Raw genomic sequence first — 20784 nt, 5'->3', positions numbered from 1 at the left:
TTTGGAAAAAAAGGAGCTGATTGGCTGGTATTTTTTTCTCTCTTTTAACCCTAAGCCTATAATGACATTGGGCCCTCATTCCGAGTTGTTCGCTCGCAAGGCGAATGTAGCAGAGTTACACACGCTAAGCCGCCGCCTACTGGGAGTGAATCTTAGCTTCTTAAAATTGCGACCGACGTACGCGCAATATTGCGATTACAAACGAGTTAGCAGTTTCAGAGTAGCTCCAGACTTACTCTGCCTGTGCGATCATTTCAGTGCTTGTCGTTCCTGGTTGACGTCACAAACACACCCAGCGTTCGCCCAGGCACTCCCACCGTTTCCCCGGCCACTCCTGCGTTTTTTCCGGAAACGGTAGCGTTTTCAGCCACACGCCCCTGAAACGCCGTGTATCCGCCCAGTAACACCCATTTCCTGTCAATCACATTACGATCGCCGGAGCGAAGAAAAAGCCGTGAGTAAAAATACTTTCTTCATAGTAAAGTTACTTGGCGCAGTCGCAGTGCGAACATTGCGCATGCGTACTAAGCGGATTTTCACTGCGATGCGATGAAAAATACCGAGCGAACAACTCGGAATGAGGGCCATTTTACACATGTTGGCATCATAACTGCCGACATTCTGGCGTCGATATTGTGAACGTGGACCTGATGACTGCATATCACATTTAACTCCTTGCACACGAGCAGGGTCAGACTGGCCGACAGGGGTACCAGGGAATCCACCGGTAGGCCCCACTGCCTGAGGGCCCAATACTTACTCTAGGGATCAGGTTCCAGAATATGCACTTGTATTATACGTGGTAGATATGTTGCATTACACAGCACTAAACTATTGTGTATGTCAAGCCTCAGTGGAGGCTGGCCACACCCCCTTTGTAGGATGGCCACACCCCTAAGTATGGGCCCCTATCACTGCATCCCCCCCGGTGGGCCCATCATGCCCCAGTCCAACACTGCACACGAGTACAGTCCCCCTGCTCTGAGTAAGTAGCTGGTTTGTGCCTTTCAGGTCCGTTGCGGAAGCCCTGAAAACTGGAGCTACGGTGGAGCCGGAATACTTCGACCAGGTTACCATCTACTTCAGTGATATTGTCGGATTCACCACCATATCAGCTCTCAGTGAGCCCATAGAAGTGGTCGACCTTCTGAATGACCTCTACACTTTGTTTGATGCAGTCCTGGGCAATCACGACGTCTATAAAGTAAGATAATAGGCCGATGTCCGCTATACAGCCCGGAGCCAGAGCATTCAGACTGTAATGTAATAACATTGTATTAAGCTATATGGCAGTGGTTCCCAAATTGTGTGCCGTGGCTCGCCGGGGTGCCTCGGGACACTTGCAGGGGTGGCCTGGATTGGTGGTTCAGGACTAATTCAAATTATTTATGGTCAATGTTATAGGAAAAAGCAGTGCTTGTGGCGGGTAATCATAAACCTTGTGGACAAACAGAAGTGAATACTGTCCCTCACATAACTGACCCAACGGATGACATATAAACACAATTTATAGAAAAAAATTGTTTCTAAATTTCTCACTAAGAAACATTTGGCCTAGGGGGTGCCATAAAAACAATTCTGATACTCCAGGGTGCAGTGATTCCAAAAAGTTTTGGAATCACTGCTACTGTATCATTCTAGTTATGTAGTCTGTTTTAACTAGCTGTCGTTGAACTGTGTATTGGTTTGGTGCTTTAAGAAATGAGGATTGATACGTTAATGCAAAACATCTAGTGATAACGTTGCTGTAAAAATGTTTCTGTGGCTTATTTAGTCATATGAGTCTCTATTTTGGAATAGAGAGACAAGAAAATATCTAAAGTAAGAAAAGTACTGTACGCAACAGAACTTACTGTATTTTAAATCAATAGCAAAGATGATATTGGAGGGGATTTGTAATGAACCATTCTGTTGTCTTCCAACCACTTTACCCCCCTCCCCATCCATTCTCACTACTACTGCAGAATTTGTCAAGCAACCAGGATCGTTATGCGTTTCAATTTGTTGCAACAATATTGTAGCTGTCTGCAAAGTAGTGAGAACCCTCAGTGCTACAGACAAGTAAATAAGACAAGGGAAAATGAATATAACTGTTATATCTAGTTATTGGTCAAAAGATTTTATTTTAGTTTACATTGCCATACAGTATACTTTTCCACCTACGAGCACGGGTCGCAGCCGGGAGCCTGACACGGGTGCTACCCGGCTGCGGCCCGTGCTCAGCCCCCTTTCCCTTCAGCAGTCACCAACCTGGCATATTGCCAGGTTGGTGACGCTGCTAGTGACGTGACAGGGGCGGCGCTGGGAGATCACATGATCTCCCAGCACCGCCCTTCCATACAGTGTAAACGGGAGCCGTGTCGCATCGACACGGCTTCCGTGTACACTACAACCTTACCCGGATCATTCCCGTGTCCTACCCAAGTAGATATCAGGGTAGGATTCACGGGTCACTTGATCTGGGTTTTTGCGGGGGACCCTTTTCCACTTGCAAAAAACACAGGTAAATGCGCGCCCCCATGCATTTACCCATGTTTTTTAAGCTAGTGGAATAGGGGTATAACATAAGCAGCACAGGGCAGGGAATTACTGTTGTTTATCTATCACAACTGACTGGGATGCCAGCGTCAAAGTTGGCGTCCCAATTGCACTGCCGCTCTGCCACGGTGCCACGGGGGGGGGTCTAGGTGTAGGCAGCAGAAGTGGGGTTGGGCTTAGGGTAGGGAGGGTTTGGCACATAGAGGGGGAGGTTAGGGTTAGGGACCGGGGAGGGAGGGTTACGGTTAGGCAGCCAGGAAGTTAGGGTTAGGCACCACCCGGAGGGGTTAGGGTTAGGCACCCACAAAGGAGGGTTAGGGTATGGAAAAGGTGAGGGTTAGGGGGACAAATGGGGGGGGGGGGCTGTTGGGATTATGATGGAGCTGGCATCCTGTCCATAGGTAACTCATACTGAACCCATTATTGGAACACAAAGGCCTATCTCTCCGCAGGTGGAAACAATTGGCGATGCCTATATGGTGGCCTCCGGGCTCCCTAAGAGGAACGGGAACAAGCACGCGGCAGAGATCGCCAACATGTCATTAGACATCCTGAGCTCAGTCGGCACCTTCCAGATGAGGCACATGCCGGACGTACCGGTCAGGATCCGGATAGGCTTGCACTCAGGTATACAGCGTCTGCTCAGTCATTTGCATTTATTACATTTTTAAAATTTTTTTACTAATATACTGTATTTAGAAAAGCCGTTCTGCAGCGTTGTTGTGTAGCTGTCCTTATTTCTAATTCATATTAAAAGAATGATTCATTGATCATATTACCAACTTGTGTCAACTCCAGGGGTGGCCATTGGGCGCGGGTGATGTAGTGGAATCAGTCATAGAATATCTCCAGAGATACATAGTGCTGGTTTCCCACAACCGTTCCTTCGGCCATATTGCTGTATGGCAGGGGCTGCTTAGAGGTGCAGAGTGGCCATCTTGGTTCAGGGGTTGACATAGAAACAGTGCGTGGGGGAGCAGAACAATACAAGTACACAACTTTATTACTGTACATTAGTATATAAATAATCAGTGTACAATACTTTTCTCTCTGTCACTTTATACAGGGCCCTGTGTAGCTGGAGTTGTGGGCCTCACTATGCCACGTTACTGTCTATTTGGAGACACCGTGAATACAGCGTCACGAATGGAATCCACAGGACTGCGTAAGTCACAGCAGTTTTATGTAGAGATTGAGTGGGTCTATTCATGAAGCAAGTGAAAAGTATGGAGAAGTGAGCCTGTGGAGAAGTTGCCCATGGCAACCAATCAGTGCTTACGTAGCATTTATAAAGTGCCTTCCATAAAATTGTACGAAGCAGCAGATTGGTTGCCATGGGCAACTACTCCAGTGGCTCACTTCTCCACACTTTTCACTGCTTCATGAATAGACCCCTTAACTACTGATCAGAAAATTGGTCAGTTTATTATCATATATGTATATGACACTGTCATGTACCGACCTCTTGCGGTACATCCCGCCACACATTCCACCGACAGTAATCGCATTTGTACTAACATATGTGATTAGTATCGCAAAGGGCAGCTCCCCCGATAAGACCTGCCTTTTGCGATGGCTGCCAGTCGCTGGACTTCTGGGTTTATTACCCAGAAGTCCATCTGCGCATGTGCAGTGATGCGGCAATGGCGGGGTGTGCTGGAGGGATCCGATCGGATCCCTCTGACAGCAACAATGCAGAAAGAAGCCCAAACTGAAGGTTTCTATAGGGTAACTCCAGATATAGCAGGCAATTACCCTCCACTTCGGAAACCCGGAGGCAGGGCTTTTGTGCGTATGGAAAATGTGGCAAAACCCCGAAAACTGGGGTTTAACCGCCTTTTCCTGTTAGTACATCCCGCGCTAGGATGTGTACGTATGGAAGTCCTTAGCTGCATGTTATAAGCCACACCCTCTATGGGGCTGCAAATTTAAATACAATATAGGGTTGAATTTGAGTCCAGTTGGCAAAATTTAGGGTGCTATTTCTGGCATTGCCCGCAATTCTCCCTAAAGCTCACTAAATCGCCCCGCGAATGCCTCTGCCGGTCATTGAGGCAGAGGCATCCGCACATGTGAGATGCGACAACATCTTGCAGTGTGCAAACGCAGTATGGCTGCTGCGCATACGCACTGGGCATTAATAGTTCAGTATGTGATCGCACCACACTGAATAAGGCCCATAGTTGAAAGATGACATGGGGCGTGATCTTGAGTCAGGCGCATGTGGGAAAGCAGACGGATTTGGCGGATTTCTTCATAATGCACATGTATTGAGGAAAGGAAGAAACTGGCGGCAGTGCATGTGCTGAATCATGCTTACGCTAATTGCTGGAGGTCACTCAGGGGCATGTTAAGAGAGGCCCATGTGCAGTCTCCATCTGGGTCCTCTCTAGCCGGCAGCGCGGTAGACTCTGAGCACTAGGGTCGCTAGGAGATCATATCGCTGTGCTCATGTCACACCGCACAATCTGCACCCATTCACAATATCAGTGACGTGCGGTGAGGTGAGACAGGTGGGGCAGAGCCTTTCCTGTCATACTGAATATACTGCTGTACCTGTGTAATATGCCTACATGTATATACTGCTGCACCTGTGTATAATGCTTACATGTATATACTGCTGCACCTGTGTATGATGCCCACATGTATATACTGCCGCACCTGTGTATAATGCCCACATGTATATACTGCTGCACCTGTGTATAATGCCCACATGTATATACCGCTGCACCTGTGTATACTGCCCACATGGATATACTGGTGCACCTGTGTATAATGGCCACATGTATATACCGCTGCACCTGTGTATAATGCCCACATGTATATACTGCTGCACCTGTGTATAATGCCCACATGTATATACTGCTGCACCTGTGTATAATGCCCACATGTATATACTGCTGCACCTGTGTATAATGCCCACATGTATATTCTGCTGCACCTGTGTATAATGCACACATGTATATACTGCTGCACCTGTGTATAATGCCCACATGTATATACTGCTGCACCTGTGTATAATGCCCACATGTATATACTGCTGCACCTGTGTATAATGCCCACATGTATATACTGCTGCAGCTGTGTATAATGCCCACATGTATATACTGCTGCAGCTGTAATACCCTCGGACTCATATACTGTGTGTAAATCTGTCTCTGGTACTAGCTAGTGCCTCCTGAGCCATTTATCTCACCGCATGTCCCTTCAAAATACTTATCTCTCCGTTGGCACTGCAGGTATCACGGGGAACATAGCATAAGCACCATGTTTCTGGAGATCTGCGCTGCAGCTATCACGGGAAACATGACACAGGGGCCATGTTTCCGGATATCTGCGCATGCGCACTGCAGAAATCACTGGGAAAATGGCGCCTGTGCCATTTTCTCGAAGATTAGCGCACACGCAGTAGACTCCTAATCTGCTGTAGAAAAAGCCAGTGACAGAGGTTGCAGATGGGCCCTCCCCTTTCTTGCTGCGCCCCCGGTTAGTAGAATACCATGGGCATACGGAATAGCGGCTGTTGATGCCTACAACTCACAATCAGGCCTCTAGTCTTTAACTTCCCACAATCATCCCCGAAACTCTGCTCAGCATATATAAGAAAGATAAAAGTTTTTTCATAGGAAATCTGTCCCAAAAACATTCCCCCGTCTGTAACTGCAGCAGAGGAATATACCCTGCGTCTTGCATTCTACTTATTTTGGGATGAGTATGATAATAGGACATACGTGTATTGTCTCTCTTTCTCAGCTTACAGAATCCACGTCAACCAAAGCACAGTGGCCACACTCCGCACTCTGAAAGAAAACTATAAAATACAGCTTAGAGGAAAAACAGAACTAAAGGTAAGTGACCAAACCCTGCAGGGTGCTGGTAGGTAGCGCTGACTTCTCTTTCTTTTTTGTGGAACAGTTCTGTTCATTTATAAAAATATTCCTTGCTAGCAGCCTTGCTGTATGCTGTGCGCTCTCATAGACTAATGTTGAAAAACAGACTAAAAAGGAGCGGATTCAGGGGGTCATTCCGAGTTGTTCGCTCGGTAAATTTTTTCGCATCGCAGCGGTTTTCCGCTTAGTGCGCATGCGCAATGTCCGCACTGCGACTGCGCCAAGTAAATTTGCTATGCAGTTAGGAATTTTACTCACGGTTTTTTCTTCGTTCTGGTGATCGTAATGTGATTGACAGGAAGTGGGTGTTTCTGGGCGGAAACTGGCCGTTTTATGGGTGTGTGCGAAAAAACGCTACCGTTTCTGGGAAAAACGCGGGAGTGGCTGGAGAAACGGAGGAGTGTCTGGGCGAACGCTGGGTGTGTTTATGACGTCAAACCAGGAACGACAAGCACTGAACTGATCACAGATGCCGAGTAAGTCTCGAGTTACTCAGAAACTGCACAGAGATGTCTTTTCGCTATATTGCGAATCTTTCGTTCGCAATTTTAAGAAGCTAAGATTCACTCCCAGTAGGCGGCGGCTTAGCGTGTGTAAAGCTGCTAAAAGCAGCTTGCGAGCGAACAACTCGGAATGACCCCCTCATAGCGGCACACATAGAGGATGCATCGTGTGATTGTCATTAAATGTGGATCTAAAGTATGTTCAGGAGAGCTGGTGGGGGAACTGTTTCAGCACAGGTAATATGGATGGGGATGTACTCAATCACTACATGTCATGTCTGTATCAGAATGCATGTGCTATAGGTGTAGGGTTACCAGAGCCGGCCCTAACCAATATGATGCCCTAGGCAAGATTTTGGCTGGTGCCCCCTAGCACCACCGCTGGTTCCGCCTCTGACCTTGCACCTCTTTCCCAGCACCATCACCCCTCATCCATAGCAGTCCTTATGTTGGTGTTTGTACCCCCTATATTTAAAATAAGAACAGTTTGCACATTTGGCGCACAGCCCAAAAAGGGGTGTGTTTTTACTGGTAAGGGGCATGGCCACACAATAGTAACCCCAATTCCAATTACGCCACACAGTACTGCACTTTATTCACATTTGATCATGCAATAGTTTCCATAATTCATATTATATCCCACAGTAGTATCACATTACTCCTCACAGTAGAGCCCCTTATTCACATTACATCACACTGAATTGCTCCTTATTCACATTACACCACACCCTATTGCTCTTTATTCACATTAGACGACACAGTAGTGCCCTTTCTATACACAACGCCACATAGTAGAGCACCTTAAACACATAATGCGACACAGTAATACCCCTAACACATATGAGACACATTATTAATGTCCTTATAAACATAATGGGGGTAATTCCAAGTTGATCGCAGCAGGAATTTTGTTAGCAGTTGGGCAAAACCATGTGCACTGCAGGGGAGGCAGATTTAACATGTGCAGAGAGAGTTAGATTTGGGTGTGGTGTGTTCAATCTGCAATCTAATTTGCAGTGTAAAATTTAAGCAGCCAGTATTTACCCTGCACAGAAATATAATAACCCACCCAAATCTAACTATTTCTGCACATGTTATATCTGCCTCCCCTGCAGTGCACATGGTTTTGCCCAACTGCTAACAAAATTCCTGCTGCGATCAACTTGGAATTACCCCCCATGTGCCTTACACATTATGACAACCTTTATTAATGCCCTTTTACACATAATGTCCCTTACACATATGCCGCACATTGTTAATGCCCTTATACACATAATGACATACATAGTGCCCCCTACACATTTGCTGCACATTATTAGGGCCCCTATACACATAATGACACACATACAGTAGTACCCTGTGACACATATGCCGCACATTATTAATGCCCTTATACACATAATGACATACATAGTGCCCCCTACACATTTGCTGCACATTATTAGGGCCCCTATACACATAATGACACACATACAGTAGTACCCTATGACACATATGCCGCACATTATTAATGCCCTTATACACATAATGACATACATAGTGCCCCCTACACATTTGCTGCACATTATTAGTGTCCCTATACACATAATGACACATACAGTAGTACCCTGTGACACATATGCCGCACATTATTAATGCCCTTATACACATAATGACACACATAGTGCCCCTTACACATATGCCGTACATTATTAATGCCCTTATACACATAATGACACACATAGTGCCCCCTACACATTTGCTGCACATTATTAGTGCCCCTATACACATAATGACACACAGACAGTAGTACCCTGTTACACATATGCTGCACATTATTAATGCCCTTATACACATAATGACACACATAGTGCCCCTTACACATATGTTACACATTATTAGTGCCCCTATACACATAATTACACACATAGTGCCCTTTACACATATGATGCACATTATTAATGCATTTTTACATGACACACATAATGCTCCTTACACATATTCTGAACACTACTGCACAACCAACCCACTCACATGCACACAGCACTCACACAGCCACTAACACTGTGACCTCTGCCTCTGCTTGGATACAGATGTGTCCTCATAAATCTTGCCTCAATGCCAGCGTCAGCCACATTGTTTTTAATGAAAATGCATCTTATTTGCATTGCTATGTGGCTAGGATGCACAAGCAGCTTCTGCTGATTAAAATGATATGTAGCATGCCTATATACTGTGTGAGACTGTGGCTGTATCTGCATATGAAATGCTACACACAGAATATAGGCATGCTGCATATCATTTTAGTCAGCAGAAGCCACCCACAAGACCCGTCCGGAGGTTTGGCAATCCAGGTGGTGTTCAGAAATGACAACTCCCCCACCCCAACCGCCACCCGCAGCTCATCAGTCAGCGGTGATACATGGTTCAGCCAAGAGAACCCTGTGCATGCCAAAAAAGGGTGTGGCTTCATGTAACAGGATGTGGTCTCATGTGAGTCCCGCTGACATCACTAAAGGGGTTGTGGCTTCATGTAAAGGGGTGTGGTCTCACGGGAGTCCCGCTGACATCACTAAAGGGGTTGTGGCTTCATGTAAAGGGGTGTGGTCTCATGGGAGTCCCGCTGACATCACTAAAGGGGTTGTGGCTTCATGAGGGAAGCTGCCGATGACCTCACTCTAGGGGCGTGTATGTAGGCTGCCCCCAGAGATTCTTCAGGCACTGCTGACTCCTCTCAATGACAGTAGCCGAGTGCTGCAGGTTAATTTCACACTGCAGCACCCATCTCCTGCCATTGTGGAGGAGTCAGCATTTTGGCGTCACTCCCTGGAAGGGTGACCATCGGGAGTGGCCTGCATCCCCCGCACCCCCCTTATAAATCCACTGCTCATCCCTTGGTCCTGCTGCTCTGACTCCTGAGCATCATGTTCACACCTGACACCTGTACCTGTCACAGTATTCCACTGCACATGCTGTAACTAACTGACTCTCTCTTCCTTAGGGAAAAGGTATAGAAGAAACATATTGGCTAGTAGGAAAAGATGGTTTTACCAAACCTTTACCGAATCCTCCCGATGTAAAGCCGGGGTAGGTATATCTTTTACAGCACTCACTAAGTCACAAGACTGTGGATACAGTATACAATGAATTATTTATAGCAAGACTAATGGTGTGTACACACGGTGAGATATTTTCTTACGATTTTGACTATATAGTCAAAATCGTAAGAAAAGTTAGTGCAGAACGCAAGGGGAAAGTCACCTTGCGATCCCGGTTCGATGCCGATGCGTGGTCCCGCGCGGTCGGCATCGCAAGCCTAGATAGATTGTGCAGGCGAGTCAATTTTGACTCTCTTTGTAGAAGAGAAAGTCAAAATTGACACTTAGCCAAAATCACACAGTCAGTATCACAAGCACACTCATTATATGCTTGCGATGCCGACATAGTCCCTGTCGCATAGTGAGAACGGGGATAGCCCGAATCTCACCGTGTGTATGGGCCTTAAGTTCCCCAGAAAAGACGGATGTTAGTAGCAGTGTAAAGGTGTGTACACATGGTGAGATCCTTGCTATACCCGATTTTGACTATGCGATTTCCCTTGAACTCCCCCAGAGCCCAGAAAGTACAGATTTTGGGCAGCGCTGCTACAGTATATAATCAATGAGAGAGACAACGCTGCCACAGTATATAATCAATGAGGGCAGCACTGCTACAGTATATAATCAATGAGAGGGGCAGCGCTGCTCTAGTATATAATCAATGAGAGGGACATCGCTGCTACAGTATATAATCAATGAGAGGGACATCGCTGCTACAGTATATAATCAATGAGAGGCAGCACTGCTGCAGTATATAATCAATGAGAGGGGCAGCGCTGCTCTAGTATATAATCAATGAGAGGGACATCGCTGCTACAGTATATAATCAATGAGAGGGACATCGCTGCTACAGTATATAATCAATGAGAGGGACATCGCTGCTACAGTATATAATCAATGAGGGGCAGCACTGCTACAGTATATAATCAATGAGAGGGGCAGCGCTGCTACAGTATATAATCAATGAGAGGGGCAGCGCTGCTACAGTATATAATCAATGAGAGGGGCAGTGCTGCTACAGTATATAACATATGAGGGGCAGCGCTGCTACTGTATATAATATATGAGAGAGACAACGCTGCTACAGTATATAATCAATGACAGGGGCAGTGCTGCTACAGTATATAACATATGAGAGGGGCAGCGCTGCTACTGTATATAATATATGAGACCACGCTGCTACAGTATATAATCAATGAGAGGGGTAGCGCTGCTACAGTATATAATCAATGAGAGGGGCAGCGCTGCTACAGTATATAATATATGAGAGGGGCAGCGCTGCTACAGTATATGATCAATGAGAGGGGCAGCGCTGCTACAGTATATAATCAATGAGAGAGACAGCGCTGCTACAGTATATAATCAATGAGAGGGGCAGCGCTGCTACAGTATATAATCAATGAAAGGGGCAGCGCTACTACAGTATATAATATATGGGAGGGGCAGTGCTGCTACAGTATGTAACATATGAGGGAGGCAGCGCTGCTACAGTATATAATCAATGAGAGGGGCAGTGCTGCTATAGTATATAATTAATGAGAGTTGCTGTGCTGCTACAGTATATAATCAATGACAGGGGCAGCGCTGCTACAGTATATAATCAATGAGAGGGGCAGCGCTGCTACAGTATATAATATATGAGAGGGGCAGCGCTGCTACAATATATAATCAATGAGAGGGGCAGCGCTGCTACAGTATATAATATATGAGAGGGGCAGAGCTGCTACAGGATATAATATATGAGAGGGGCAGCGCTGCTACAATAAATAATCAATGAGAGGGGCAGCGGTGCTACAGTATATAATATGTGAGAGTGGCAGTGCTGCTACAGTATATAATCAATGAAAGGGGAAGCTCTGCTACAGTATATAATAAATGAGGGAGGCAGCGCTGCTACAGTATATAATCAATTAGAGGGGCAGCACTGCTACAGTATATAATACAGTATATAATCATTGAGAGGGGCAGTGATGCTACAGTATATAATACAGTATATAATCAGTGAGAGGGGCAGTGCTGCTACAGTATATAATCAATGAGGGGCAGCACTGCTACAGTATATAATCAATGAGAGGGGCAGCGATGCTACAGTATATAATCAATGAGAGGGGCAGAGCTGCTACAGTATATAATCAATGAGAGGGGCAGTACTGCTATAGTATATAATCAATGAGAAGAGCAGTGCTGCTACAGCATATAATCAATGAGAGAGACAGCGCTGCTACAGTATATAATCAATGAGAGAGACAGCGCTGCTACAGTATATAATCAATGAGAGAGACAGCGCTGCTACAGTATATAATCAATGAGGGGTGCAGTGCTGCTACAGTATAGTATCAATGAGAGAGGCAGCGCTGCTACAGTATATAATCAATGAGAGAGGCAGCGCTGCTACTGTATATAATATATGAGAGGGGCAGTGCTGCTACAGTATATAATCAATGAGAGAGGCAGCACTGCTACAGTATATAATCAATGAGAGGGGCAGCGCTGCTATAGTATATAATCAATGAGAGAGGCAGAGCTGCTACAGTATATAATCAATGAGGGGGGGCAGCGCTGCTACAGTATATAATATATGAGAGGGGCAGCGCTGCTACAGGATATAATATGTGAGAGTGTCAGTGCTGCTACAGTATATAATCAATGAAAGGGGAAGCTCTGCTACAGTATATAATAATAAATGAGAGAGACAGAGCTGCTACAGTATATAATCAATGAGAGGGGCAGCGGTGCTACAGTATATAATATGTGAGAGTGGCAGTGCTGCTACAGTATATAATCAATGAAAGGGGAAGCGCTGCTACAGTATATAATAAATGAGGGAGGCAGCGCTGCTACAGTATATAATCAATTAGAGGGGCAGCACTGCTACAGTATATAATACAGTATATAATCATTGAGAGGGGCAGTGATGCTACAGTATATAATACAATATATAATCAGTGAGAGGGGCAGTGCTGCTACAGTATATAATCAATGAGGGGCAGCACTGCTACAGTATATAATCAATGAGAGGGGCAGCGATGCTACAGTATATAATCAATGAGAGGGGCAGAGCTGCTACAGTATATAATCAATGAGAGGGGCAGTACTGCTATAGTATATAATCAATGAGAAGAGCAGTGCTGCTACAGCATATAATCAATGAGAGAGACAGCGCTGCTACAGTATATAATCAATGAGAAGAGCAGTGCTGCTACAGTATATAATCAATGAGAGAGACAGCGCTGCTACAGTATATAATCAATGAGAGAGACAGCGCTGCTACAGTATATAATCAATGAGAGGTGCAGCGCTGCTACAGTATAGTATCAATGAGAGAGGCAGCGCTGCTACAGTATATAATCAATGAGAGAGGCAGCGCTGCTACTGTATATAATATATGAGAGGGGCAGTGCTGCTACAGTATATAATCAATGAGAGAGGCAGCACTGCTACAGTATATAATCAATGAGAGGGGCAGCGCTGCTATAGTATATAATCAATGAGAGAGGCAGAGCTGCTACAGTATATAATCAATGAGGGGGGGCAGCGCTGCTACAGTATATAATATATGAGAGGGGCAGCGCTGCTACAGGATATAATATGTGAGAGTGTCAGTGCTGCTACAGTATATAATCAATGAAAGGGGAAGCTCTGCTACAGTATATAATAATAAATGAGAGAGACAGAGCTGCTACAGTATATAATCAATGAGAGGGGCAGCGCAGCTACAGTATATAATACAGTATATAATCATTGAGAGGGGCAGTGATGCTACAGTATATGGGGGGTCATTCCGAGTTGTTCGCTCTGTAAATTTCTTCGCATCGCAGCAAATTTTCCGCTTAGTGCGCATGCGCAATGTCCGCATTGCGACTGCGCCAAGTAAATTTGCTATGCAGTTAGGAATTTTACTCACGGTTTTTTCTTCGTTCTGGTGATCGTAATGTGATTGACAGGAAGTGGGTGTTTCTGGGCGGAAACTGACCGTTTTATGGGAGTGTGTGTAAAAACGCTACCGTTTCTGGGAAAAACGCGGGAGTGGCTGGAGAAACGGAGGAGTGTCTGGGCGAACGCTGGGTGTGTTTGTGACGTCAAACCAGGAACGACAAGCACTGAACTGATCGCAGATGCCGAGTAGGTCTCGAGTTACTCAGAAACTGCACAGAGATGTCTTATCGCAATATTGCGAATCTTTCGTTCGCAATTTTACTATGCTAAGATTCACTCCCAGTAGGCAGCGGCTTAGCGTGTGTAAAGCTGCTAAAAGCAGCTTGCGAGCGAACAACTCGGAATGAGGGCCATGATACAGTATATAATCAGTGAGAGTGCAGTGCTGCTACAGTATATAATCAATGAGAGGGGCAGCGCTGCTACAGTATATAATCAATGAGAGGGGCAGCGCTGCTACAGTATATAATCAATGAGAGGGGCAGCGCTGCTATAGTATATAATCAATGAGAGGGACATTGCTGCTACAGTATATAATCAATGAGGGGCAGCACTGCTACAGTATATAATCAATGAGAGGGGCAGCGCTGCTATAGTATATAATCAATGAGAAGAGCAGTGCTGCTACAGCATATAATCAATGAGAGAGACAGCGCTGCTACAGTATATAATCAATGAGAGAGACAACGCTGCTACAGTATATAATCAATGAGAGGGGCAGTGCCGCTACAGTATATAATCAATGAGAGGGGCAGCGCTGCTACAGTATATAATCAATGAGTGGGATAGCGCTGCTACAGTATATAATATATGAGAGGGGCAGTGCTGCTACAGTATATAACATATGAGAGGGGCAGCGCTGCTACTGTATATAATATATGAGAGAGACAACGCTGCTACAGTATATAATCAATGAGAGGGGCAGCGCTGCTACAGTATATAATATATGAGAGGTGCAGCGCTGCTACAGTATATAATCAATGAGAGGGGCAGCGCTGCTACAGTATATAATCAATGAGAGAGACAGCGCTGCTACAGGATATAATATATGAGAGGGGCAGCGCTGCTACAGTATATAATCAATGAGAGGGGTAGTGCTGCTACAGTATATAATATATGGGAGGGGCAGTGCTGCTACAGTATGTAACATATGAGGGAGGCAGCGCTGCTACAGTATGTAATCAATGAGAGGGGCAGTGCTGCTACAGTATATAATCAATGAGAGGGGCAGTGCTGCTATAGTATATTATCAATGAGAGGGGCAGCGCTGCTACAGTATATAATATATGAGAGGGGCAGCGCTGCTACAGGATATAATATATGAGAGGGGCAGCGCTGCTACAATATATAATCAATGAGAGGGGCAGCGGTTCTACAGTATATAATATGTGAGAGTGGCAGTGCTGCTTCAGTATATAATCAATGAAAGGGGAAGCGCTGCTACAGTATATAATAAATGAGAGAGACAGAGCTGCTACAGTATATAATACAGTATATAATCATTGAGAGGGGCAGTGATGCTACAGTATATAATACATTTTATAATCAGTGAGAGGGGCAGTGCTGCTACAGTATATAATCAATGAGAGGGTCATCGCTGCTACAGTATATAATCAATGAGAGGGACATCGCTGCTACAGTATATAATTAATGAGGGGCAGCACTGCTACAGTATATAATCAATGAGAGGGGCAGCGCTGCTACAGTATATAATCAATGAGAGGGGCAGCGCTGCTACAGTATATAATCAATGAGAGGGGCAGCGCTGCTATAGTATATAATCAATGAGAAGAGCAGTGCTGCTACAGCATATAATCAATGAGAGAGACAGCTCTGCTACAGTATATAATCAATGAGAGAGACAGCGCTGCTACAGTATATAATCAATGAGAGGGGCAGCGCTGCTACAGTATATAATCAATGAGAGGGGCAGCGCTGCTACAGTATATAATCAGTGAGAGAGACAGCGCTGCTACAGTATATAATCAATGAGAGAGGCAGCACTGCTACAGTATATAATCAATGAGAGAGGCAGCACTGCTATTGTATATAATATATGAGAGGGGCAGTGCTGCTACAGTATATAATCAATGAGAGAGGCAGCGCTGCTACAGTATATAATCAATGAGAGAGGCAGCGCTGCTACAGTATATAATCAATGAGAGGGGCAGCGCTGCTATAGTATATAATCAATGAGAGAGGCAGAGCTGCTACAGTATATAATCAATGAGGGGGGCAGCGCTGCTACAGTTTATAATCAATGAGAGAGGCAGCGCTGCTACAGTATATAATCAATGAGAGAGGCAGCGCTGCTATAGTATATAATATATGAGAGGAGCAGTGCTGCTACAGTATATAATCAATGAGAGAAGCAGCGCTGCTACAGTATATAATCAATGAGAGAGCCAGCGCTGCTACAGTATGTAATCAATGAGAGTGGCAGCGCTGCTACAGTATATAATCAATGAGAGGGGCAGCGCTGCTACTGTATATAATCAATGAGAGAGGCAGAGCTGCTACAGTATATAATCAATGAGAGAGGCAGCGCTGCTATAGTATATAATATATGAGAGGAGCAGTGCTGCTACAGTATATAATCAATGAGAGAGACAACGCAGATGCAGTATTTAATCAATGAGAGGGACATCGCTGCTACAGTATATAATCAATGAGAGAGACAGCGCTGCTACAGTATATAATCAATGAGAGGGGCAGCGCTGCTACAGTATATAATCAATGAGAGGGGCAGCGCTGCTACAGTATATAATCAGTGAGAGAGACAGCGCTGCTACAGTATATAATCAATGAGAGAGGCAGCACTGCTACAGTATATAATCAATGAGAGAGGCAGCACTGCTATAGTATATAATATATGAGAGGGGCAGTGCTGCTACAGTATATAATCAATGAGAGAGGCAGCGCTGCTACAGTATATAATCAATGAGAGAGGCAGCGCTGCTACAGTATATAATCAATGAGAGGGGCAGCGCTGCTACTGTATATAATCAATGAGAGAGGCAGTGCTGCTACAGTATGTAATCAATGAGAGGGGCAGCGCTGCTACAGTATATAATCAATGAGAGGGGCAGCGCTGCTACAGTATATAATCAATAAGAAGAGCAGTGCTGCTATAGTATATAATCAATGAGAGAGGCAGCGCTGCTACAGTATGTAATCAATGAGAGGGGCAGCGCTGCTACAGTATATAATCAATGAGAGAGGCAGCGCTGTTACAGTATATAATCAATGAGATGGGCAGCGCTGCTATAGTATATAATGAATGAGAGGGGCAGTGCTGCTATAGTATATAATCAATAAGAGAGGCAGCGCTGCTACAGTATATAATCAATGAGAGGGGCAGCGCTGCTATAGTATATAATCAATGAGAGAGACAGCGCTGCTACAGTATATAATCAATGAGATGGGCAGCGCTGCTATAGTATATAATGAATGAGAGGGGCAGTGCTGCTACAGTATATAATCAATGAGAGGGGCAGCGCTGCTACAGTATATAATCAATGAGAGAGGCAGCGCTGCTACAGTATGTAATCAATGAGAGAGACAGTGCTGCTATAGTATATAATCAATGAGGGGGGCATCGCTGCTACAGTATATAATCAATGAGAGAGGCAGCGCTGCTACAGTATGTAATCAATGAGAGAGGCAGCGCTGCTCTAGTATATAATCAATGAGAGGGGCAGCGCTGCTATAGTATATAATCAATGAGGTGGGCAGCGCTGCTATAGTATATAATGAATGAGAGGGGCAGTGCTGCTATAGTATATAATCAATGAGACAACACTGCTACAGTATATAATCAATGAGAGAGGCAGCGCTGCTTCAGTATATAATCAATGAGAGAGGCACCACTGCTACAGTATATAATCAATGAGAGAAGCAGCGCTGCTACAGTATATAATCAATGAGATGGGCAGCGCTGCTACAGTATATAATCAATGAGAGGGTCAGCGCTGCTACCGTATATAATCAATGAGAGGGTCAGCGCTGCTACAGTATATAATCAATGAGAGCGTCAGCGCTGCTACAGTATATAATCAATGAGAGAGGCAGCGCTGCTACAGTATATAATCAATGAGATGGGCAGCGCTACTATAGTATATAATCAATGAGAGGGGCCAGCGCTGCTACAATATATAATCAATGAGATGGGCAGCGCTGCTACAGTATGTAATCAATGAGTGGGGCAGCGCTGCTACAGTATATAACATATGAGAGGGGCAGCGCTGCTTCAGTATATAATCAATGAGAGAGACAACGCTGCTACAGTATGTAATAGAATTTGACGGCAGATAAGAACCACTTGGCCCATCTAGTCTGCCCCTTTTTTTTTACCATATTTTTTATCTCAAACCATATTTGATCCTTATTTCTTTGTAAGGATATCCTTATGTCTATCCCATGCATGTTTAAATTGCTCTACTGTCAGCCTCTACCACCTCTGATGGGAGGCTACTCCACTTGTCCACTACCCTTTCTGTGAAGTAATTTTTCCTCAAATTTCCCCTGAACCTCCCCCCTCCAGTCTCAGTGCATGTCCTCGTGTCCTATTGCTTCTCTTCATTTGGAGAATGTTTCCCTCTTTGGTAAAACCCTTGATATATTTGAAAGTTTCTATCATATCCCCCCTTTCCCTTCTCTGCTCCAAACTATACATATTGAGATTTCTTAGTCTTTCTGGGTAGGTTTTGTGATGTAGGCCATGCACCATTTTAGTTGCCCTTCTCTGTACAGTCTCTAATGTATTAATATCCTTTTGAAGATATGGCCTCCAGAACTGAACACAGTATTCTAGATGAGGCCGTACCAATGACCTATACAGTGGCATTATTACTTCTTTCTTTCTGCTGCTGATTCCTCTCCCGATACAGCCAAGCATCTGACTAGCCTTCCTCATTGCTTTGTTACATTGCTTACCTGCCTTTAAGTCACCTGAAATAGTGACTCCTAGATCCCTTTCCTCCTCAGTAGTTTCCAGTATAGTGCCATTAATACTAGAGATGAGCGCCTGAAATTTTTCGGGTTTTGTGTTTTGGTTTTGGGTTCGGTTCCGCGGCCGTGTTTTGGGTTCGAACGCGTTTTGGCAAAACCTCACCGAATTTTTTTTGTCGGATTCGGGTGTGTTTTGGATTCGGGTGTTTTTTTCAAAAAACACTAAAAAACAGCTTAAATCATAGAATTTGGGGGTCATTTTGATCCCAAAGTATTATTAACCTCAAAAACCATAATTTACACTCATTTTCAGTCTATTCTGAATACCTCACACCTCACAATATTATTTTTAGTCCTAAAATTTGCACCGAGGTCGCTGTGTGAGTAAGATAAGCGACCCTAGTGGCCGACACAAACACCGGGCCCATCTAGGAGTGGCACTGCAGTGTCACGCAGGATGTCCCTTCCAAAAAACCCTCCCCAAACAGCACATGACGCAAAGAAAAAAAGAGGCGCAATGAGGTAGCTGTGTGAGTAAGATTAGCGACCCTAGTGGCCGACACAAACACCGGGCCCATCTAGGAGTGGCACTGCAGTGTCACGCAGGATGGCCCTTCCAAAAAACCCTCCCCAAACAGCACATGACGCAAAGAAAAAAAGAGGCGCAATGAGGTAGCTGTGTGAGTAAGATTAGCGACCCTAGTGGCCGACACAAACACCGGGCCCATCTAGGAGTGGCACTGCAGTGTCACGCAGGATGTCCCTTCCAAAAAACCCTCCCCAAACAGCACATGACGCAAAGAAAAAAAGAGGCGCAATGAGGTAGCTGTGTGAGTAAGATTAGCGACCCTAGTGGCCGACACAAACACCGGGCCCATCTAGGAGTGGCACTGCAGTGTCACGCAGGATGTCCCTTCCAAAAAACCCTCCCCAAACAGCACATGACGCAAAGAAAAAAAGAGGCGCAATGAGGTAGCTGACTGTGTGAGTAAGATTAGCGACCCTAGTGGCCGACACAAACACCGGGCCCATCTAGGAGTGGCACTGCAGTGTCACGCAGGATGTCCCTTCCAAAAAACCCTCCCCAATCAGCACATGATGCAAAGAAAAAGAAAAGAAAAAAGAGGTGCAAGATGGAATTGTCCTTGGGCCCTCCCACCCACCCTTATGTTGTATAAACAAAACAGGACATGCACACTTTAACCAACCCATCATTTCAGTGACAGGGTCTGCCACACGACTGTGACTGATATGACGGGTTGGTTTGGACCCCCCCCAAAAAAGAAGCAATTAATCTCTCCTTGCACAAACTGGCTCTACAGAGGCAAGATGTCCACCTCATCTTCACCCTCCGATATATCACCGTGTACATCCCCCTCCTCACAGATTATCAATTCGTCCCCACTGGAATCCACCATCTCAGCTCCCTGTGTACTTTGTGGAGGCAATTTCTGCTGGTCAATGTCTCCGCGGAGGAATTGATTATAATTCATTTTAATGAACATCATCTTCTCCACATTTTCTGGATGTAACCTCGTACGCCGATTGCTGACAAGGTGAGCGGCGGCACTAAACACTCTTTCGGAGTACACACTTGTGGGAGGGCAACTTAGGTAGAATAAAGCCAGTTTGTGCAAGGGCCTCCAAATTGCCTCTTTTTCCTGCCAGTATAAGTACGGACTGTGTGACGTGCCTACTTGGATGCGGTCACTCATATAATCCTCCACCATTCTATCAATGTTGAGAGAATCATATGCAGTGACAGTAGACGACATGTCCGTAATCGTTGTCAGGTCCTTCAGTCCGGACCAGATGTCAGCATCAGCAGTCGCTCCAGACTGCCCTGCATCACCGCCAGCGGGTGGGCTCGGAATTCTGAGCCTTTTCCTC

The 20784-nt window shown here is 45.2% G+C and overlaps 1 protein-coding gene across 1 annotated transcript in view; it reads left to right on the top strand.

Moving 5' to 3' along the window:
* LOC134990002 (retinal guanylyl cyclase 2-like) overlaps nucleotides 1-10001 on the top strand; it is a 253537-nt gene extending 243536 nt beyond the window's left edge. The window contains exons 13-17 of the mRNA XM_063950643.1: nucleotides 1012-1204; nucleotides 2991-3165; nucleotides 3605-3703; nucleotides 6292-6386; nucleotides 9912-10001. Of these exons, the coding sequence (XP_063806713.1) occupies nucleotides 1012-1204; nucleotides 2991-3165; nucleotides 3605-3703; nucleotides 6292-6386; nucleotides 9912-10001 (652 nt within the window). The remainder of the gene's footprint in view (nucleotides 1-1011; nucleotides 1205-2990; nucleotides 3166-3604; nucleotides 3704-6291; nucleotides 6387-9911) is intronic.
* The last annotated feature ends 10783 nt before the right edge of the window (nucleotides 10002-20784 follow it).

The sequence above is a fragment of the Pseudophryne corroboree genome, chromosome 2, assembly GCF_028390025.1.
Source record: "Pseudophryne corroboree isolate aPseCor3 chromosome 2, aPseCor3.hap2, whole genome shotgun sequence".
Taxonomy (NCBI): domain Eukaryota; kingdom Metazoa; phylum Chordata; class Amphibia; order Anura; family Myobatrachidae; genus Pseudophryne; species Pseudophryne corroboree.
This window is presented reverse-complemented; position numbering and strand designations above follow the sequence as displayed.